At 39.8% G+C, this 17,072-nt stretch overlaps 1 protein-coding gene across 2 annotated transcripts in view; it reads left to right on the top strand.

Moving 5' to 3' along the window:
* thsd7aa (thrombospondin, type I, domain containing 7Aa) overlaps positions 1-17,072 on the top strand; it is a 158,220-nt gene that overhangs the window by 92,234 nt on the left and 48,914 nt on the right. For both annotated transcript variants that reach the window (XM_038725596.1, XM_038725595.1), the window contains exons 7-8: positions 10,755-10,949; positions 14,087-14,327. In XM_038725596.1, coding sequence (XP_038581524.1) covers positions 10,755-10,949; positions 14,087-14,327 — 436 coding nt within the window. The remainder of the gene's footprint in view (positions 1-10,754; positions 10,950-14,086; positions 14,328-17,072) is intronic.

The raw sequence follows: 17,072 nt of genomic DNA, 5'->3' as shown, positions 1-17,072 counted from the left end.
ACATAATGAAATTTTCCGATGACATTGCCTTTGTTGGTCTCTAAAATTGAGGTGATGACCAGGGGTCTCAATTATAAACACTGCATTCGCACAAGACGTGGCTGGAAAACGTGCGTACGGCACTTCCCACACAAAGATTGTCATCTATAAAAACAAACTTAATGTGAGAATGTGCGCTCCTCCATGCAAACTCTGAGCCATGCGTCCGCACACGAAAAAAACACAAGAAAGGAGAAATGGTGACGTACATGGCAGAAGGATGAAACTGTTGAAATGGATCCTAATGTGTAAAATAAATCAATATATTACCTCTGAGTATTATAGGCCAATGAAACCAGTCAGCTTTAATCAAGGTTCAGAAGGCTTTTAATGGGTGTATGGTTTTTGTTTTTTTTAATTCTTTACCTATTCTTTTTCTGTTTATGCTGTATGTTGTTTCATGTGATCTGGTGCCAAATGAGTTCCCCATTGGGGATTAATAAAGATTTCTAATCTAATCTAATCTAATCATGCACAGGCTGCAGAATCTGTCTGGAATTTATTGTTGGTTTGGACATCAGGGCTCAGTGGGGTGATGTGTCTAGTGTTGCCATGATATTTAATGACATTGAATTTAAGATTATCCCCATGGATGCCCATTGGAATTTAAGATTATCCCCTTCAACTGAAGGATATTTTTCTATATATCTTTACTGTAAATAGTTTTTATTTCCAATGCAAGTAATCCAAGTATCTTTAAAGTACTATATGAATAAAATGTATTATTAGGCTCTTAGGATGTATACTGTGTACAGTCACTGGCTCTGGCTTCTCTTATCCCTTATCTTATTTATGTCATTATAAATTGAAAACCTTTTGGACTGTTGGTTGGACAAAATGGGACATTTAAAGTCATTGTCTTTGTAGTTAGTAAATAAAACCACTTAACTTAAGTGCAGGAGGTCATAATGACCTTGAATAGAGTAAATCAACAAAATCATTTTTACTGCGACTCACAGCTCGAGTTTGTGCAGTTGCCATGGAGAGGTTCTGATTACAAAAGAAAAAACACTGAGTCGCATTGACTTTTTAGTGTAACATTTCTGTGCAGTCGACTGGGATAATTATAATCTGTTTTCACCAAATACTAAAACAACAACTGAACTATCAGATCTGAATGGGACAGACATTAATAATAATAGCAACTACTACTACGTTTCTGCTGGAAAGAAAGCTTTTAGGCAATCAGACACAGGTGTTTGGAACAGTAAATGTGCCTGCATTGATGTGAAGTGGCTCTTTTGAACCCGTGAGCTCCCAGTAATTACCAGATAATTGGAGTTGTTTCTGCTTTGTTTGGAGGTTGTGTTCAATGTACTGTCAGTGTACTCAGCTCTGATTGCTGCAGAGTCGCTTGGCCTCTCTTTGAACCACCACACATTGGGCCCTACGGCCTTGGCTCCCTGCCAAACATTGTAATTGCTGTATTTGTTGTAGGGCAATATACCTCTATTGTTTGTGCTATTCTAAGCAATTTCATTGTATTCCCGTGTGTATGTGTGTTTGTGTGTTTGTGTGTGTGTATAGCTACTTTCTCCTGGGTTCCAGCACAGGCGACTAGCCAAAACTGTGCTGGAAGAGAATGTGAGGCACCAGAACAGCTACTGCCTGAGGGACCTCTCTCTGTCTCTCACACACTCTGACCTAAGGAGTAAGCACCTGCTTTCTTGTACCTCAATATACCAGGGAAACAGCAGGTAGACCAATACATTATTTCCTTTCTAGACAATAGCAAGTTATGCTGTTTTGCATTTAAAAAAGGGCAATATTCTGTGCACATGTTGCTCTTTGTCTCTGCGGCACAAAAACAGATTTCTTCACTTGTCTGCCAAATCCATGCGCACCTACTCACAGTGTTTGTGAAGCTACTTTGAAAGTCACAAGTCTTGCAGGTTTCTTAGCCCTAGCAATGCTTCCCTCAAAAGAAACCCAGTTTGTTTTAACTAAAGTTAGTTTCTTATTAGTTTATAAGAAAGTTGTTCAAGATACTACATTTGACTTAAGATGTCACATGCCAACAAAAACAAAACAAAAGTGTCGGACATTAGCTATAAAGTGCATTGATTTAAAGTTTCTGCGAGATGTCTTGAGTTTCACTCACTATGAGACTAAACTTAAAAATGATATGTACTGGATGGGATCATAAGGGTTCCACGTGCTTCCACATGAAGCTGGATACTGGGGCACATTTGTACTATAAAAAGTAAGTGGGACAAAAATGGAATAATGTTGGGCCTCAGGGTCAGAATAGACATAAAGTCACAGTTCACAAGGAGGCTAATTTATTAATCCATTGAGTTTTATTTCCGTCTCTTCTTTTCACATGTCAGTGGATTCCAATCCAGGACCCTCAATATCATTTCAGAAAATGAAAACAGAAAGGAACAGAAAACAACAGAAAGTGCAAATGGAACTTTAACCTCAATGACCAACAACTTTTAAAGTATTGCAACAGCAGTTTCTTCAGACTTCTACTTTAACTATTTTTTACAGTATAACATGTAAAATAAAATTGCTGCTGCTCACTTTCCAGCACATGCTGCTGCTAGCAATAGTTACTTAAACATGAGTCCCATTTCAAAACAGAAAATCAAGCAACCATAAAGCAGTGCTTGCAAAGTGCTTGTGGCTTGGATTAATAGCTAGAATTCCTCTTGGAATTTCCTCTTTCAAGTTTTTTTTTTCCAGTTGTTATGTGCAGAAGGCGTTTCCCTTGGCTTTTCAGGGATTTGGCTGTGTCCTGTTTGCCCATAAGAAAGTGAATAATATTTGGCTATAGCACGGGTTTTTAAAACAAGGAGGTTATAATGTGTATTTGTTTCATATTGAAAACCACAAATTCACTTAGCAGCTTTGTCCTCTTTTTGTTCCCATAAACATTAATACAGCCAATACCTTATGTCAGCATAAACCATATCAAATGTGCATTATCTTAGAGATGTTATAAAGTTATGACCACATGCAGAATTTACATAAATACAAACGAGTCTTAAGAAGTAACTGCAATGAGCCCAACAGCTGATGTAAAAACAGAGGAGTCTTAGGAGCCTCCAGGATTTCTCCTGTTGGAACACTTTTACAACAAATTCGACAACGGTTGGATTTTAAATGAACAAAACATGTTGGCTGGGTGACTAAACTACATAACATATGATCATGTCTAAGACACATGACAAATACAGCAGCAGAACAAAGTGTAGTGTTATTACAAGAGTAGCTAACACTGAGAGCTTCAGTTCACAAGCTGTTAGCAAGTAACGGCTAACAAAATAGGTCGATGGTCAATTGTCCCAAAATGACGTATCAGACCATTCCCCAAAGTTCAGAGACGGGTATACCATACCTGAAGTACATTCTGCAAGTCAACGTGATCTAAGTCACATGACGTGTAACATGTGGAAAACGTCAAATGGTCACAGTTTGGCAACAAAACTTACTTGGCTAGGTTTAGAAAAATATTGTGCTGTATGTTGGAACTCATTCACAAACTTCCAGTCTTTTTCTTTACAAAATGGTATGTGTGTGTATGTGTATATTTGTGTATGTGTGGCAATATGGCAGTTATGTGTAGATTTCTGAACCGTAACACAGTAGCTGCTAATGAGGGCTCTGGGGAGAGCAAGAGACAGCGAGAGAAGGGTTTTTCATCAGTTCCCTTATTATACTCATAATCAGGGACCCCATTCACAGGCTGCAGTGCTCGGTGTTGTTAGAGTAGCATTACCATTTTTTCCAAAGTGGAATGTTCTCTTAATCATTTTCTTAACTCTTTTTATCCTGAAAATTTTAAAGAAAACTGTCCTTGAAAGATTTATTATGAAGCAACACCCCCTAGAGCTTTCGTTTTCAATTTGCTAATGTTCAGGGCCGTATTTATCAAGCTTCTCAGAATTACTCATAAGAACACTGCTAATAACTGACTTAAGAGTAAAAGAATTCTTGGTTCAAAGCTGTGCTTAACAGTTAGTTATCAAGCATCTTAATCCTAATTTGAGAGAAGTGTAGGACTAAATCTTAAGTGTCAGTCTTAGTGCTGATTCACGACACTTTGCTGTGCCGCAAAGAGGATTTTGGATGACGATGTCGCCAAGGACCAATCGCTGAATAGATTTCCTTATTTAAGAATATTCTCAGATAAATTCACATTGAATGGTGAAATTCCTGAGAGGACTTTATATTCAACACACATTTAACAATAAAGATTTTTCAAGATAATACATTATGATACATGCCTACACTTTAATAAATGAAAGATTAAAAAAAAGTTTATCTTTATATGAGCAGCATCAAATGCGCCTACTACTCCTGTGAAGCCGGCTATTTGCATGAACTGTGTTTGCTTCTGTCAGATTATGGGGGGTGTTGTTGGGAAGTCAATTAAACGCGTGACAATGTGTGGAGCTCTGAAGCCGAAGTGCTATAATTGTTTCCACGACTATTCGGCTTATTGATGGTTGGGACGGCCAAAATCATCAGCATTGCTGCATTTGTCCTGTGGCAAATAAACAAAAGCGTCATCATCACCTTCAATTTAACTGCAAACGCATTACTGTGTAAAGTCAGTGGTGAGATGGCATCCCTCACCAACTCGCTGACAAAGTTTATGCCTGTACTGTCTGACCCCGTCTTATTAACTGCGCGTCGTCAAATACCTACTGGCAACTCCTAACCACTCGAGAGACCTCTCAAGCTGTCTTAAATAACTGGGAGAGTAAGGGTGATTCTCAGCTTTAAGAAATTTAAGTAAATTTCATGAATTCTCAGCACTTAAGACTAAAATGGCACTTTGAGAAGCTTGATAAATACCGGCCCAGATCTATAGTAGGTCTACAGCAGGCATGTCAGGCATGCTGATCATGCTGTTTGCTGGAGTTTATCCTCTAGTGTTCACAACAGTTTAGAATAAAAGCAGGAATTGCATTTAATCAAAACAACACACATACTAAAAACAATACAGTATATTAGATCAGACATTACAAATAAGTGGCTGCAGAGCACTCAATTTGATGGCTCCCTTTTACTTGTCGTGCTCTACACAGGAACACTGGGGCCTACTCAGATTTAGTTTGACTGAGCGAGGAACAAAAGAGTTCTGCAGTCTGTTCAGTTGAGCCTGTGTGACTAAATCCTCTGTTTGATGGAAGATGTAACGTCCCAGATGGTTCTGAAACTAATTATGGGGGAAAGGAGGAAATGAAAAACGTTAGTACAAGTGGACATATTTCACACCATCAAACTATTAAATATAAAAAAGATTCCTGACACGTTTGTTACCCGTTTTCATTATTTTACAGATGCTGTAGGTTTACCGTGTTTCATTTTTAACAGATTATTTCAGTAAAGCCAAATGCTTAATTCATTTTTTTTATTCATTTATATTCATTACAGCAACGCCATCAGGAGCATTGTTCCCAACATTTAGTATGCTAGATAGTTTGGTGCTAATTGCTAGTTTGGTAATAAAATAAAATGTATTTTATTGTATTGTCATTATATTTTAATATATATTTTTATATGTTAAGTTTGAATAATTTTACAGTTTTATTTTTTCTACAGAGATTGTGGTGTTGTGGGGGGAGTTTTTGTGCTGTTTAGCAATACTTTTATCATTCCCTCTGATCAGACAGCTGGATCTGGCTGCCTTATTGTTGGTTGGGGGCTGATACCCCCTTTGTGGCTCTGGTTACAGCTATGGGTGGAGACATGGCTGGAGCTGATTACGGCTATGACAACAACTCTAGCTGTTTCTTTGGCTATGGCTGCAGCTTTGGTTATTGGTATGGCTGTAACTGTGGCTAAATGCTTCACACACCAAGCAGGAACCTCCGGGTCTGAAAAGGGAGGTAAATGCGGCAGTCCCTATCAAACGGCCAGCAGCGGGCGAGTCCATCCATCCAGCCAATCCCAGCTGACATCGGGCAAAAGGCGGGGTACACCCTGGACAGGTCGCCAGTGCATCGCAGGGCCACACATAGACAAACAACCACTCACGCCTAAGTACAATTTAGGGTCACCAATCAACCTAGGCCGCGTGTCTTTGGACGGTGGGAGGAAGCCAGAGCACCTGGAGAGAACCCAAACAGACACAGGGAGAACATGCAAACTCCACACAGAAAGGCCGGGCCAACCGGAATTTGAACCCATGATTTTCTTGCTGTGAGGCAACAATGCTAAACATTGCACCACTGTGCCGCCTGGGGGTGAGTCCTCTTGTTGCAAAAAGAAGTCTGGGTCTATAGAAATGGTAAAATGAGCCTACTTCTCACCTGATTAATTACCTCAGTAAACACTTTCATAATGAGTTTATGGTCTCAATCGCATGTCTTCTTTAATACAGCATGATGTTCATTTAGTAAATTATGGTCCCATTTAGAGGAAAATAGACCATAAAGCAGAGAATGCTTCAGGGCGGGACTATCTGTGATTGACAAGTCGTTACCATGGCGACCTGTCAATCAGGCTAGAGTGACTCGTACCCACGGCACTGTGTAACTAACTGCCAAACTTGAGGCTTCAAAACGGCAGTCCACAAACCAATGGGTGATGTCACGATGATAATGCCTACTTCTTACACAGTCTATGGCACATACACAACCATTAAATGTAGTGCTACAGACATTAAACACAGATTTAATGTCTGTAGCAAAGCCTTGGTGATCATATAAGCTGTAGTCATTACAGCAACAGCAGTGGCCTAGTTGTTACCACAGCTATACCATATCAGCTGATGGTAGTAGCTTTTGTAGCTTGGGCTTTCTGTGGGAATGGAAAACGTATTGCCAGGGAATGAAAAACATATGTAAGTGAACATGAAAGCAGGTCAGAAAAACGTATCCTTTAAACAACCCTCACATATTCATAACTCCATCATTTACCCAGGCCCTTCTATCCTTCTATTCCTTGGGGCACTGGTTATTATTGGGTTCATTTTCAATGGCTGGTGAATACATCCCGGAAAGTAGATTCAGTCCCATCCATAAAAGAAAAAACTCCTCAAGGTGACCTCATCTTCATCGTTCTTTCTTCCTCTCCTTCCATTTTCCATCAGGCACTCAGCTGAGGAGGTGTGGGCTTCTTTTTATGGCACCCTGTTGGATCAGACTTATTGGTAAATTAGATTAGCACAGCCTGCTCCACACAGTCAGCTTGGATTTAGTCTGCCTTTCTTCCCTATTACCTCTGACTGTGTAAGAGGCTATCTCCCCCAGATGTGGCAGACATGAATAGAGGCGATGTCAGCCTCCGTCTGCTACATTTCCATCAACAGAGTGACTTGTCTAGTGTGTGTAAAAAGAAAGATTTCCCTTTGATCGCATCAATTGCTTGCTGAGCTCATGGCAAACTGAAATCAGTTCAGCTCCTCAGATCTGTGAGTTTAGCAGAATGATTTTGAACACCATGTGGAACAGGAGAGGAAAAAGTTGCTTTTTCTGAAACTCTTCCTTCCTGTTATGCTACAAGATGTCTTTTGATATGACTTTCATTTACAATGAAAATCATTTATTTCCCAAAAAGCATTACATTGACTGTTTCTCTGTCTGAGGTAGTAATCCAGGCTGTTCGAGGAATGCATCTTACCTGCTTATGTCATACTGCAGCTGACATGGTAGCTCACTGGAAATCAAACCTCCAACCTAATTGGAAAATAGATCTGCCACCGCCTTCCAACACATACAAAAACAAACTTTTTGAACTTTCAGATCAGATCAGATCAGATAAACATTCCATACGAATGAAATTATTCATATGAGCGTTTTATGAGCTGCCACTGCTTTGTTAAATGTTTGGTTAAAGTTACATAACGCATACAGTTATGATAGACAGTAGATAGATCATGATCTTGCAGGTTAGAGAAAGACTGGTCATGGCTGAAAGAATTGATGGAAAGAATAATGCCTGCACACAAAATACTCCAAACCACAAATTATTGTAATATAAGTGTCTATTTTGATATTTTGGTAAAGAAACTGTGGTCTGTTAAACTGACATCGGACTGTTGTTAAGGCAATATTTCGATCACAGCCACATTTTTTTCAAAACAATTTTGACCTAAAAATGTATTGGAGTCAATGTGCAGGTATAACTCTGTTTAGTCAATACTGTTTTCCAGTAGCATTACGTGTAGGATTACACACTCCTATGGTTGAAATAATGCTTCATGACAGGCCAAAAATTATACTATATTAACTATAGCATAACTATCCTATATATAAGACAATACACTATCAGATAAAACTAGACCAGAGTTGGATGGATGAAAATGTTTTCACAGATGACTGCCCCCAACATTTACAGTATGTATTCATGGCTCCTCTTCTCCATGTTTGTCCTTATTGTTGGTTTGTGTTAGGTAGTGGAGACTACAGGGTGTGTTTTAATTATCAAGAGCCAGAGTCAGTCATACAGTGCTTCTCTAACAAAAGACATTGTGAAATCGGTGTCGTACAGATAATTTAATGATTTCATTCAGCATCTATCACATGGAAGTCTTCTATTACCCTTGTTGAGATTCCGTACATCCCCCATCAACGCCACCCCACCCCCACAGCCATGTGGCATCCCTCAAAGTTTCTCTTGACTGGCCTTTTATTGATCTCTTGTTGTCTCCATCTGATGAAAATGGATCTGTTTTTTCCCCGGGGTCCCAGGCGTATTTCTCAACTCAGTGGTTGCCATTCTTCCTTCACAATGAGATTTTCACAGATATGGTCCTTTGCTGACAGGGTGGAATGGGAGTACGGGGAGTGGGGACAGCTGCAGATCTGGATCAATATTAGCTACATCAGCAACTCAGCACCCCAGCCCTCCAAAAACAAATCTTTTAAAATCTTAAATATTTTAAATATAAGCCAGTATGCATTCTCTGACACTCCCTTAATCCTAACCCTTTCTTACAACGTTACATTTACTGCATTTAGCCAACAGGATAGCGTTAGCTCACCTTTCTGATTTTCAGTAACGTTAATATTTGTGTCTATGTATCTTTCACCAGAGGCTCAGCAATGTCAACACAGCTACATGGAAGTTATTGGATGATAACGAAACTGTTAGTTAGCTAGACTGAATATCAGATTGTTGCCACACTTTATAACAGTTAGACAATAAGTAACATTACTCTACTGAATGGGTCTTCCTCTGTGTTGTTGTCCTGCGCCGTTTATGTTGCAGTATTGTATATTACGTATATGGGTCATGTTAGCTGAAGCGACTGAGAGGCGGAGAAGTTATGTCCTCGAGTATTGGTAAAATAGCAATATATCAAAATTGAATGTTAAGAAGCAAAAAGCAGCAGTTTCAAGCTAATGTAACGTTAGCTGACTGACCTGCCTGCATCATCATTCCTCCCTTTCCAAGCGAACAGGAGAAGCTACAGTGGCCAAATTTTGCTTCTTTTCTTACTTCTAATAAACCAGACTACTACTACTAATACTACTAATGTTACTAGTTCTTCTTGTTCTTCGTACGTATTCAACATAGTGACAAAACGCACTCTGTTGAGCAGTTTGTCCATTTGGACTACTGTAGAAACATGGTGGCGCAACATGGCGACTTCCATGTAAGAAGACCCGCTGTGTATGGAGATAGAAATGACTCATTCTAAGATAATAAAAACATAACGGATCATTATGTAAGGTCTTTATACACCACTGAAAACATAGTTGTGTAAACTATATTGTATTTATATCAATAGATCCTCCTAAATATTATACACTGAACCTTTAAATGGAGTATTTGGGCATTTGAACAAACAACAAGTCCAGTTGCCCTTGACTTTAACCTCGTTGGATAACTAAAGCTGGGGTTTTTTTCTTGGGAGGACAGACAAGAAAAGTCTTGATTCTTGTTGAAATTTCCATGCTTTCCATTATTCATCCAGGTCAGCCTGCTTAGAACAGATACTTAGCTTTCTGATATTATCTTTTGCCAAAGTGGGATCTATATTCAGCTCATCCAGTTAGTTTGATGAAAACACTAAACCATGTCTTCATCATATTGTTTTACATCAACTACAGTCACAGAGACAATACTTTTGAATCCAATCTGTCATTTTCAACACCGATTTACAAGTGCTGCTCAGCTGTGCTCACAGACCATATCTGGCAACAGGTACTGAAGCTGGAGACACTAGATTGATATTCATCTTCTTATCTCACTCTTGGAAAGAAAGCTAATAAGCATATTTCCCAAAATATCCATTTTTTCAAAAATGTATCCACAGTTTACGCTACTATAAGACAAAAATTGACTTTTTTTTTTTTTAGCTTTTCAAGTATTTGCTTGTCCTTACATTTTCAAACATCTATTGTTTTTACTCAGAACTGCCTTAACTGATTTAATGAAAAACTATGTCAGAGTGGAGTGTGTTGAGGCATCAATATCTAGTCTATACGAAATTATGGATTAAAATTATGTGTGAAAATTATTCATAAAGGTCAAGACATTTATGTGTTGTAGTGGTTGGTAAGGTATGCAAACACATTTGGAGTAGACTGAAACAATATAGTCAAAGACTGCTTAAGCTTTTCTGCCTTTTGAGATGTACAAAGTGTGCATGCATCCATTTTCAACCAACCATTTAATTAAGGGTGCCAAAAATTTAAACCTTTGGAATGATCCTGGTCCTGGGAGTATGAAGCACCTTTAGCCTTTTTTTTAAAACTCTGTTTTTCTACTTACACATTTTTAACACCCTAAATCTGCTTGCATTCATCCAGGTGAATATGTGGAGAGGCAGCTTTGCCGTGATGCCATCCTGCCCATGCCAGCCATCTGCGAGGTGCCTTGCCCAAAGGATTGTGCCCTGAGCCCCTGGACGCCTTGGTCTCTGTGCTCCCACACCTGCTCTGGAAAAAACACGGAGGGCAAGCAGACCAGAGCTCGCTCCATCCTCGCCTATAACGCAGGAGAAGGTAATGACTCTTTCTCTAAGTCCTGCACAAAGAGAACAAAGCAGATATAGACACAGTAGAGTCAGACCGATATACGGTATTGCCTTTATATAGGACTCATATGGACCTTTCAATCAATTATGGATCAGTCAGTGAGTGTAATCTGATATGAACAAAGATACCATGTAACCCTAACCATATCCCACAACCACAATAGCACACTCAGCTATCCACAGAGATCAGTATCTGACTTCACAACCCTACATTGGGCTACCACAGTGATGCTAGTAGTGGAAGTCTTAAAAACCTGGTTTTTGCTGCGTTTCCCATTTGCCTCTCCTACCACAAGTGAAATGTCAGAGTGAAATTAATTATTCTGTGTGTTCCTCTACAGCGACCGCAAAGGTTGTGGCATGGGTTACTGTGATGCAGGGTAAGAAGTGACTAGAAGGATAATGAGCCTGCTGAACTTTTGCAAGACTAAAGCACAAATTTGATTCTCTCATTATCAAACTTGAGTGTACAATATGTTTATGCTTTTTGAAAATTCACAAGGACAATTTTGCCTTCACTTCTGTTCAAGGTTCTTCCATGCTGTCGTTGGTCCATCCAATCTTTGGTACATTTAAATTTGATGTTCATAGAAGACAGCATGTGATTTTTGCTGATGGTAGTATGTAGTCTCCATATGTTTAACTAGAGGGAAATAGAAATGTGGCTACCTTGGTATAATCTCTTCCCGCACATCTGCTGGCACAGCAGAATAGTTGTTCTTTTAGAATAGAAGAAACGCTTTTATACGTTAGCAGTAGCATTAGTAGAGTACTCCTTAGCATGTTTTTCCAACCCCAAGATAATGAGTAGGTATCTAAATGGTGCCGGAATGACACTGAAGTGGGTTCCTCTGGGTTAAAGCCCAAGCCTCCAAGCTGCCAATCACACTGTGAGAATTGAGCCATTCTCACCAAACCTCGTTGTGAGAAAAAACGGGAGGCTGCACAGATGGTTAGAGTCTGGCTTGGCAACACATCCAAATTTTACCTTTTACATCCCTGCTATCATTTTAACAGCTCTTGCCGTCTGACGTCTGGACCGCATTGGATAGACATGCTGTCTTTGGCATATTCACAACAACACAGCATGGAGCAAGGAGATGCCTCATCATACATAATGGATTTCCGTGTGAATGGATAGTCATACTCCATTGCCCACGCTGGGCTTGAGGAGGATGTCTATGCCAGGACACAATGCCAGCTACATGCTCCATGTTGCAAATTGTTTATTAGCTTTCCTAGTATTTAAGGCGGCGGTGGTGTGTGCTGGATGAAGCATCAAGTCACATAGACCACTCTTGGCCATCAGATATAGTAAAATGAGACAGGATGGAAAGGACTTCACTATTCAGCATGGATGACTAGATAGGGATGTCTTTTAAAACCTTAATCTTAATATTATGTTCATCATCAAGTTTTGATCATTCACTCATGATAACATTTAACTTATAAGCTTTTCTCATCTAACTTTTGATTCCTATGGGGAAGACAACATTGTTATAAAAGAATAATAATCGATTAAAGCAGACAAAAAGCTATTATCAGAGATTGGTAGAGATGTTTTGTTTAATATTCTGTATATGTACCATTCAGCCTACAAACTGTTTTCAATTAACCATTAACTGTATAATCACATTGACACCGAACAACAATCTAAGTATCAAGGCAGCGTGTACTGGGGTTGATCTGACCTAATTATTCTGGTCAAGACAAACATTGGGCATGACACTAGGGATTATTGCCTAACAAATAGCTTCATTAGCCACACAGTAAATAATATGTGAAGACAATATTGTTGATAGGGTGTCTGTTAAAGAATTGTTTACAATAATGACATACCTAATCTGCAGCTGTCTGTGCAGTGCATTTTTCAAATATACGTTTAGTTTAATTGGTAGCAATTTAAGTATTTATCAGTTAACAATTTAATTAGCTAGCGCAGCAAAACTGGTATGTCCTTCAATGTGCTAATGAGCTCCAGGCCTGATGAATGACTGCCCTGATGAAATCCAATAATATCTTTTATAAATGATCCTGTGACGCACATTACACCAGTGTTGTTACACAGAGGTCAGCCATATCTTCTGTCTGAGGTGCTTTCTCATGTCTAATTCAGACGCTCCAGCGCTGACTGAAAAATGGCGTTTAATACCCTCTGAGGCGCTAATGGCTGACCTTCTCTTCGGGGGTTCTCTTTTCTCAAGGTGATGGCGGCTGCTAATGACAAGGTTTTGTGGTGAAGAGGGTCACGTGGTGTTCACACCCCACCTGCGTCCATATCCAGGCTTCTGGCTCTTCTGCCCCCAGGTCATCTCATCTCTGTTGATCCTCGCAGCCAGTCACCCCCCAGAGACTCTCTCGTTTCTCTCTCATGCTGGCTTAGCCTTGTTTGTTATCCAACAAGTCAGGGGAAAATCAAAGCTAAAAGCTAATATATAGCACTGCACAAAGCACCACACAGCATGGGATAACCAATGCCTTATTGCTAGCCAACCTATATTGTGTCATTGTTTTGGGGATTTGACGGAGAAAATGTTCCCATCGCTTATGATTGCTATATTTGTGGATTCATACTTTACTATGATGCAGTGTTGGGTTTTAATTACTCTCAATTTTTGACTACACTACAGGCATCATTTTTAAATCATTAGTAGCCTACTTTTCATTATTTCCTCAAATGTTCTGTTAATGACAGCTGATTTTCTGAAGGTGGTTCTCCTTTCTTTGTCTAGCCGTTTCTTATATTAACTGCCCAGTCATTCTTCTTCCTAGTAAAGTCCCACCAGACAGCAGGTGTTTGTGCGTGTGCCACTGCTCATTTGCTGCTTATAGTGGCCAAATTGTGCTCTTTGTACGCCAACCAGACTGTAACCAATTCAGTACCTTTCATATTGAAAGACAGTACCTGCGTCACAATGACTCAGTTATGAAGTGGGTTCAGTCTGGGTCAGGATTGGGTTCAAATAAAGCAAAGACAGAGACAAGTGTGAGTCAAACCACCCACAAGACAGAGACTATTCTGAGGTAACAGAAATGTCTCAGACCAGACTCGATACAGAGAACAGACTTTATATTGATGCTGGTTTGTGTTCCATCATTTTCCAGGCGGAATCCAGTGTCCCAACAGTAGTGCCTTGCAGGAAGTGAGAAACTGCAATGACCATCCCTGCACTGTGTACCACTGGCAAACCGGCTCATGGGGGCAGTGCATAGAGGACTCCTCCATCCTGTCCACCAACACATCTGTGGGGCGAACACGGAGCGATGACGCTTCCTGCTCAGTGGGGATGCAAACCCGCAAGGTTATCTGTGTCCGGGTCAATGTGGGCCAGGTTCCTCCGAAAAAGTAAGATTCAACATAATCCTTTATATAGGGAGTTCAGGTTCAGATTGTACATAAATGTCATCCCATCTCTGTTACACATGTACTGATTGACTTGTGGGCCAGACTCTAGCCCACAGGCCACCAGAATGTGATTGTCACTGGATCCTTTTTTTGTGCGAGGAGTTATTTTGGGGCCCAGGGCGCATGAAGTAAAAGTATAGTACTTATTTCCTGCAAGTACAATGAATATGGCGGGTGTACTTTCAAAGCCTGGATTAAAACTTTCATCCATCCATTGTCACCCGCTTATCCTGCGTACAGGGTCACGGGGGGCTGGAGCCAATCCCAGCTGACATCAGGCGAAAGGCGGGGTACACCCTGGACAGGTCGTCAATCCATCGCAGCGTCACACCCACACTCACACCTAAGGACAATTTCAGGGTCACCAATTAACCTAGACTGCATGTCTTTGGACGGTGGTCAAAGGTACAAGTCTGTGAATCCAAAGGTGCATTTCAGTAAGAAACATCTAATCATCAAGCTTAAAAGTCTGTTGTGTGAGCCAATAATAGCAATATGTAACTAAAGATCAGACTTTGTACAAACCTAATAAAATATTTAGCAACTTAAATTAGTTGCCCAGGATTTTGGATGAATTTGGCTACACTGGTGCAGTATGTTGTTCCCAAATGCATCAAGAATGGCTCCAGTGGCAGCCATTCCAAAGAGTCCAGCAGAGTCCATTCCAAAGAGTGTGAGATGGCCATGTGTCCATAACTTAGTTTACTTTTTTTTTACTTTTAGACTTTATTGTCCACCTCAGTGGAAATTTGTCTTTGACTTCTCCAAAATAATAAATACAACCTGACACCACAATTATCACACATTAAAATTTTTTAAATACAGTTAAGAGTTCAAAAGTTTTTTAAGGTACTTTATTTGTCACATACACATACATGTAGCAAAATTCCTTCTCTGCATTTAACCCATCACTGAAGGGAGCAGTGGGCAGCCACAGTACAGCGCCCAGGGACTGTCTCCAGATTGAATGCAGTGCCTGGTCAAACAGCACTGAGTGGAACATTGAAAATAAAACAACAATTGTGAACAGAAAATGAACATAGCAGGTATTCCTTAAACCCACAGGAAAGTTATATGAAATTATCTTGGAAGTGGAAGTGTTGAGTAACAGTAAGGATATCAACAAAATGACTTTACAGTGGGGAAAATTACTTACAAAACCAGAAACTTCTTACACTTTTCAACTTTAATATTTGCCTTTTTACCTTGCAGTGTGAAAAAATAGGGGTAATCATATTTTCATATTTTCAGAAACATTGAAGTTATGGCACATATTCTTGGCTAACAGTAAGCTTTTTCCAGAATATAAATCCCTTCCCGCGAAATCCTAGATTTGTTTAGGAAATAACATAGTTCGGCTTTAGGTCATCTTTTGCAGTTTATCTTCAGAATCCTGGAGAAGATCTCCAGCAGACTTCTGTCCAAGTGAGGAGTAAAATTTTCATGCATGCACCTTCAGGCATGTAGTAACGCAGACTTCAGCTCTCAGAGTTGGTGTCTGCAACAGCATCCCACAAAAAACTGCCCACGCTGAAATCCACAGCTGAAGATGATTCAGTTCCTGTTTGAATCGGAGGGCAATCAGAGTAAAGTAACTACCAGTCAGTGTTTGCTCTCCGCGGCTCAGGCTGTGGAACTTCCCCGCTGGGGCCATCCTCTTGCATAGCTGTGACTGCAGAGATAAGACTCTCTCAGCTGTATTTCTTCTCTGGTTCGAATAAGTACAGCTTAATATCTGAGACAGCCAAAACACTGTAAAATGAATCCGCATCCATAATATCCCATGCACACATATTTTGGGATGACATTTTCGCTCTTGGAAACGTAGTTAGCTTGCAATACAAGCAAAAAGAGACATCTAGAGCACATCCCTGCTACTCAAAGGCAGATCTAGAAATCCAAGCTGAAGTAGCTTGTAGTTCTTCCAAGCCACTAACTACGTCACTGTCACGTCAAATGATATTGTTGGATGCGGGAAGAACTTACTTGACGAACTCCGCTTTCTAGCATGCACTCAGGAATGTATCGCTGTAATGGACTGTTTTTACCATCAAAACTGATTGAACATCCACATAAAATGTGCCGAATTGTCCATTTAAGCATCTGTTTTTCCCTTGAAGGCGTCTGCTGGGAACATGAATTATCTATTTATTTATTCAACACAACAGGAGTATTAATCTGGCAGCACAGCAGCACTAGGCAGGCAAACCCCGCCAGCCCCCATGCTGTGCATGGAAATTAATCTTGCTTTTATTCTTGCACTCATTCCTAAACCTACTGTTACATGCTGAGTAGTGAACCCGGTGCCTTGGGACACACTTTTACATCAATGGAGAGAGGGGCACCCGCTTTAACCAGCATCACCAGCCATGACTAGTGAGGACACCAGTAAACACAAAATGGCATTAGAGCGTTCAAATATATTAGCATGATAGCAAAAATTGAAGATGTATTAGGATATTATTTAGGTGCGGTGGTGTGTATATATATATATATATATATATATATATTATGGCATTTAGGAAATTATATTTATATATGTGAAATTTGTCTGTCTGAATATATGGAATGAACAGACACATATATAGGAATACAATTTCCTAAACGACATGCCATAATATATATATATACATACATACATGTATAGCTTCTTTCTTGCAAAATTTTAATTGGTGGTTTGCCATA

This window comes from Micropterus salmoides, unplaced genomic scaffold, assembly GCF_014851395.1.
Source record: "Micropterus salmoides isolate LMB-PRFRI ecotype aquatic unplaced genomic scaffold, ASM1485139v1 Ms_hic_scaffold_17, whole genome shotgun sequence".
In the NCBI taxonomy this organism is placed as follows: domain Eukaryota; kingdom Metazoa; phylum Chordata; class Actinopteri; order Centrarchiformes; family Centrarchidae; genus Micropterus; species Micropterus salmoides.
Note: the sequence above shows the minus strand (reverse complement) of the source record. Positions and strands in the feature narration are given on the sequence as shown.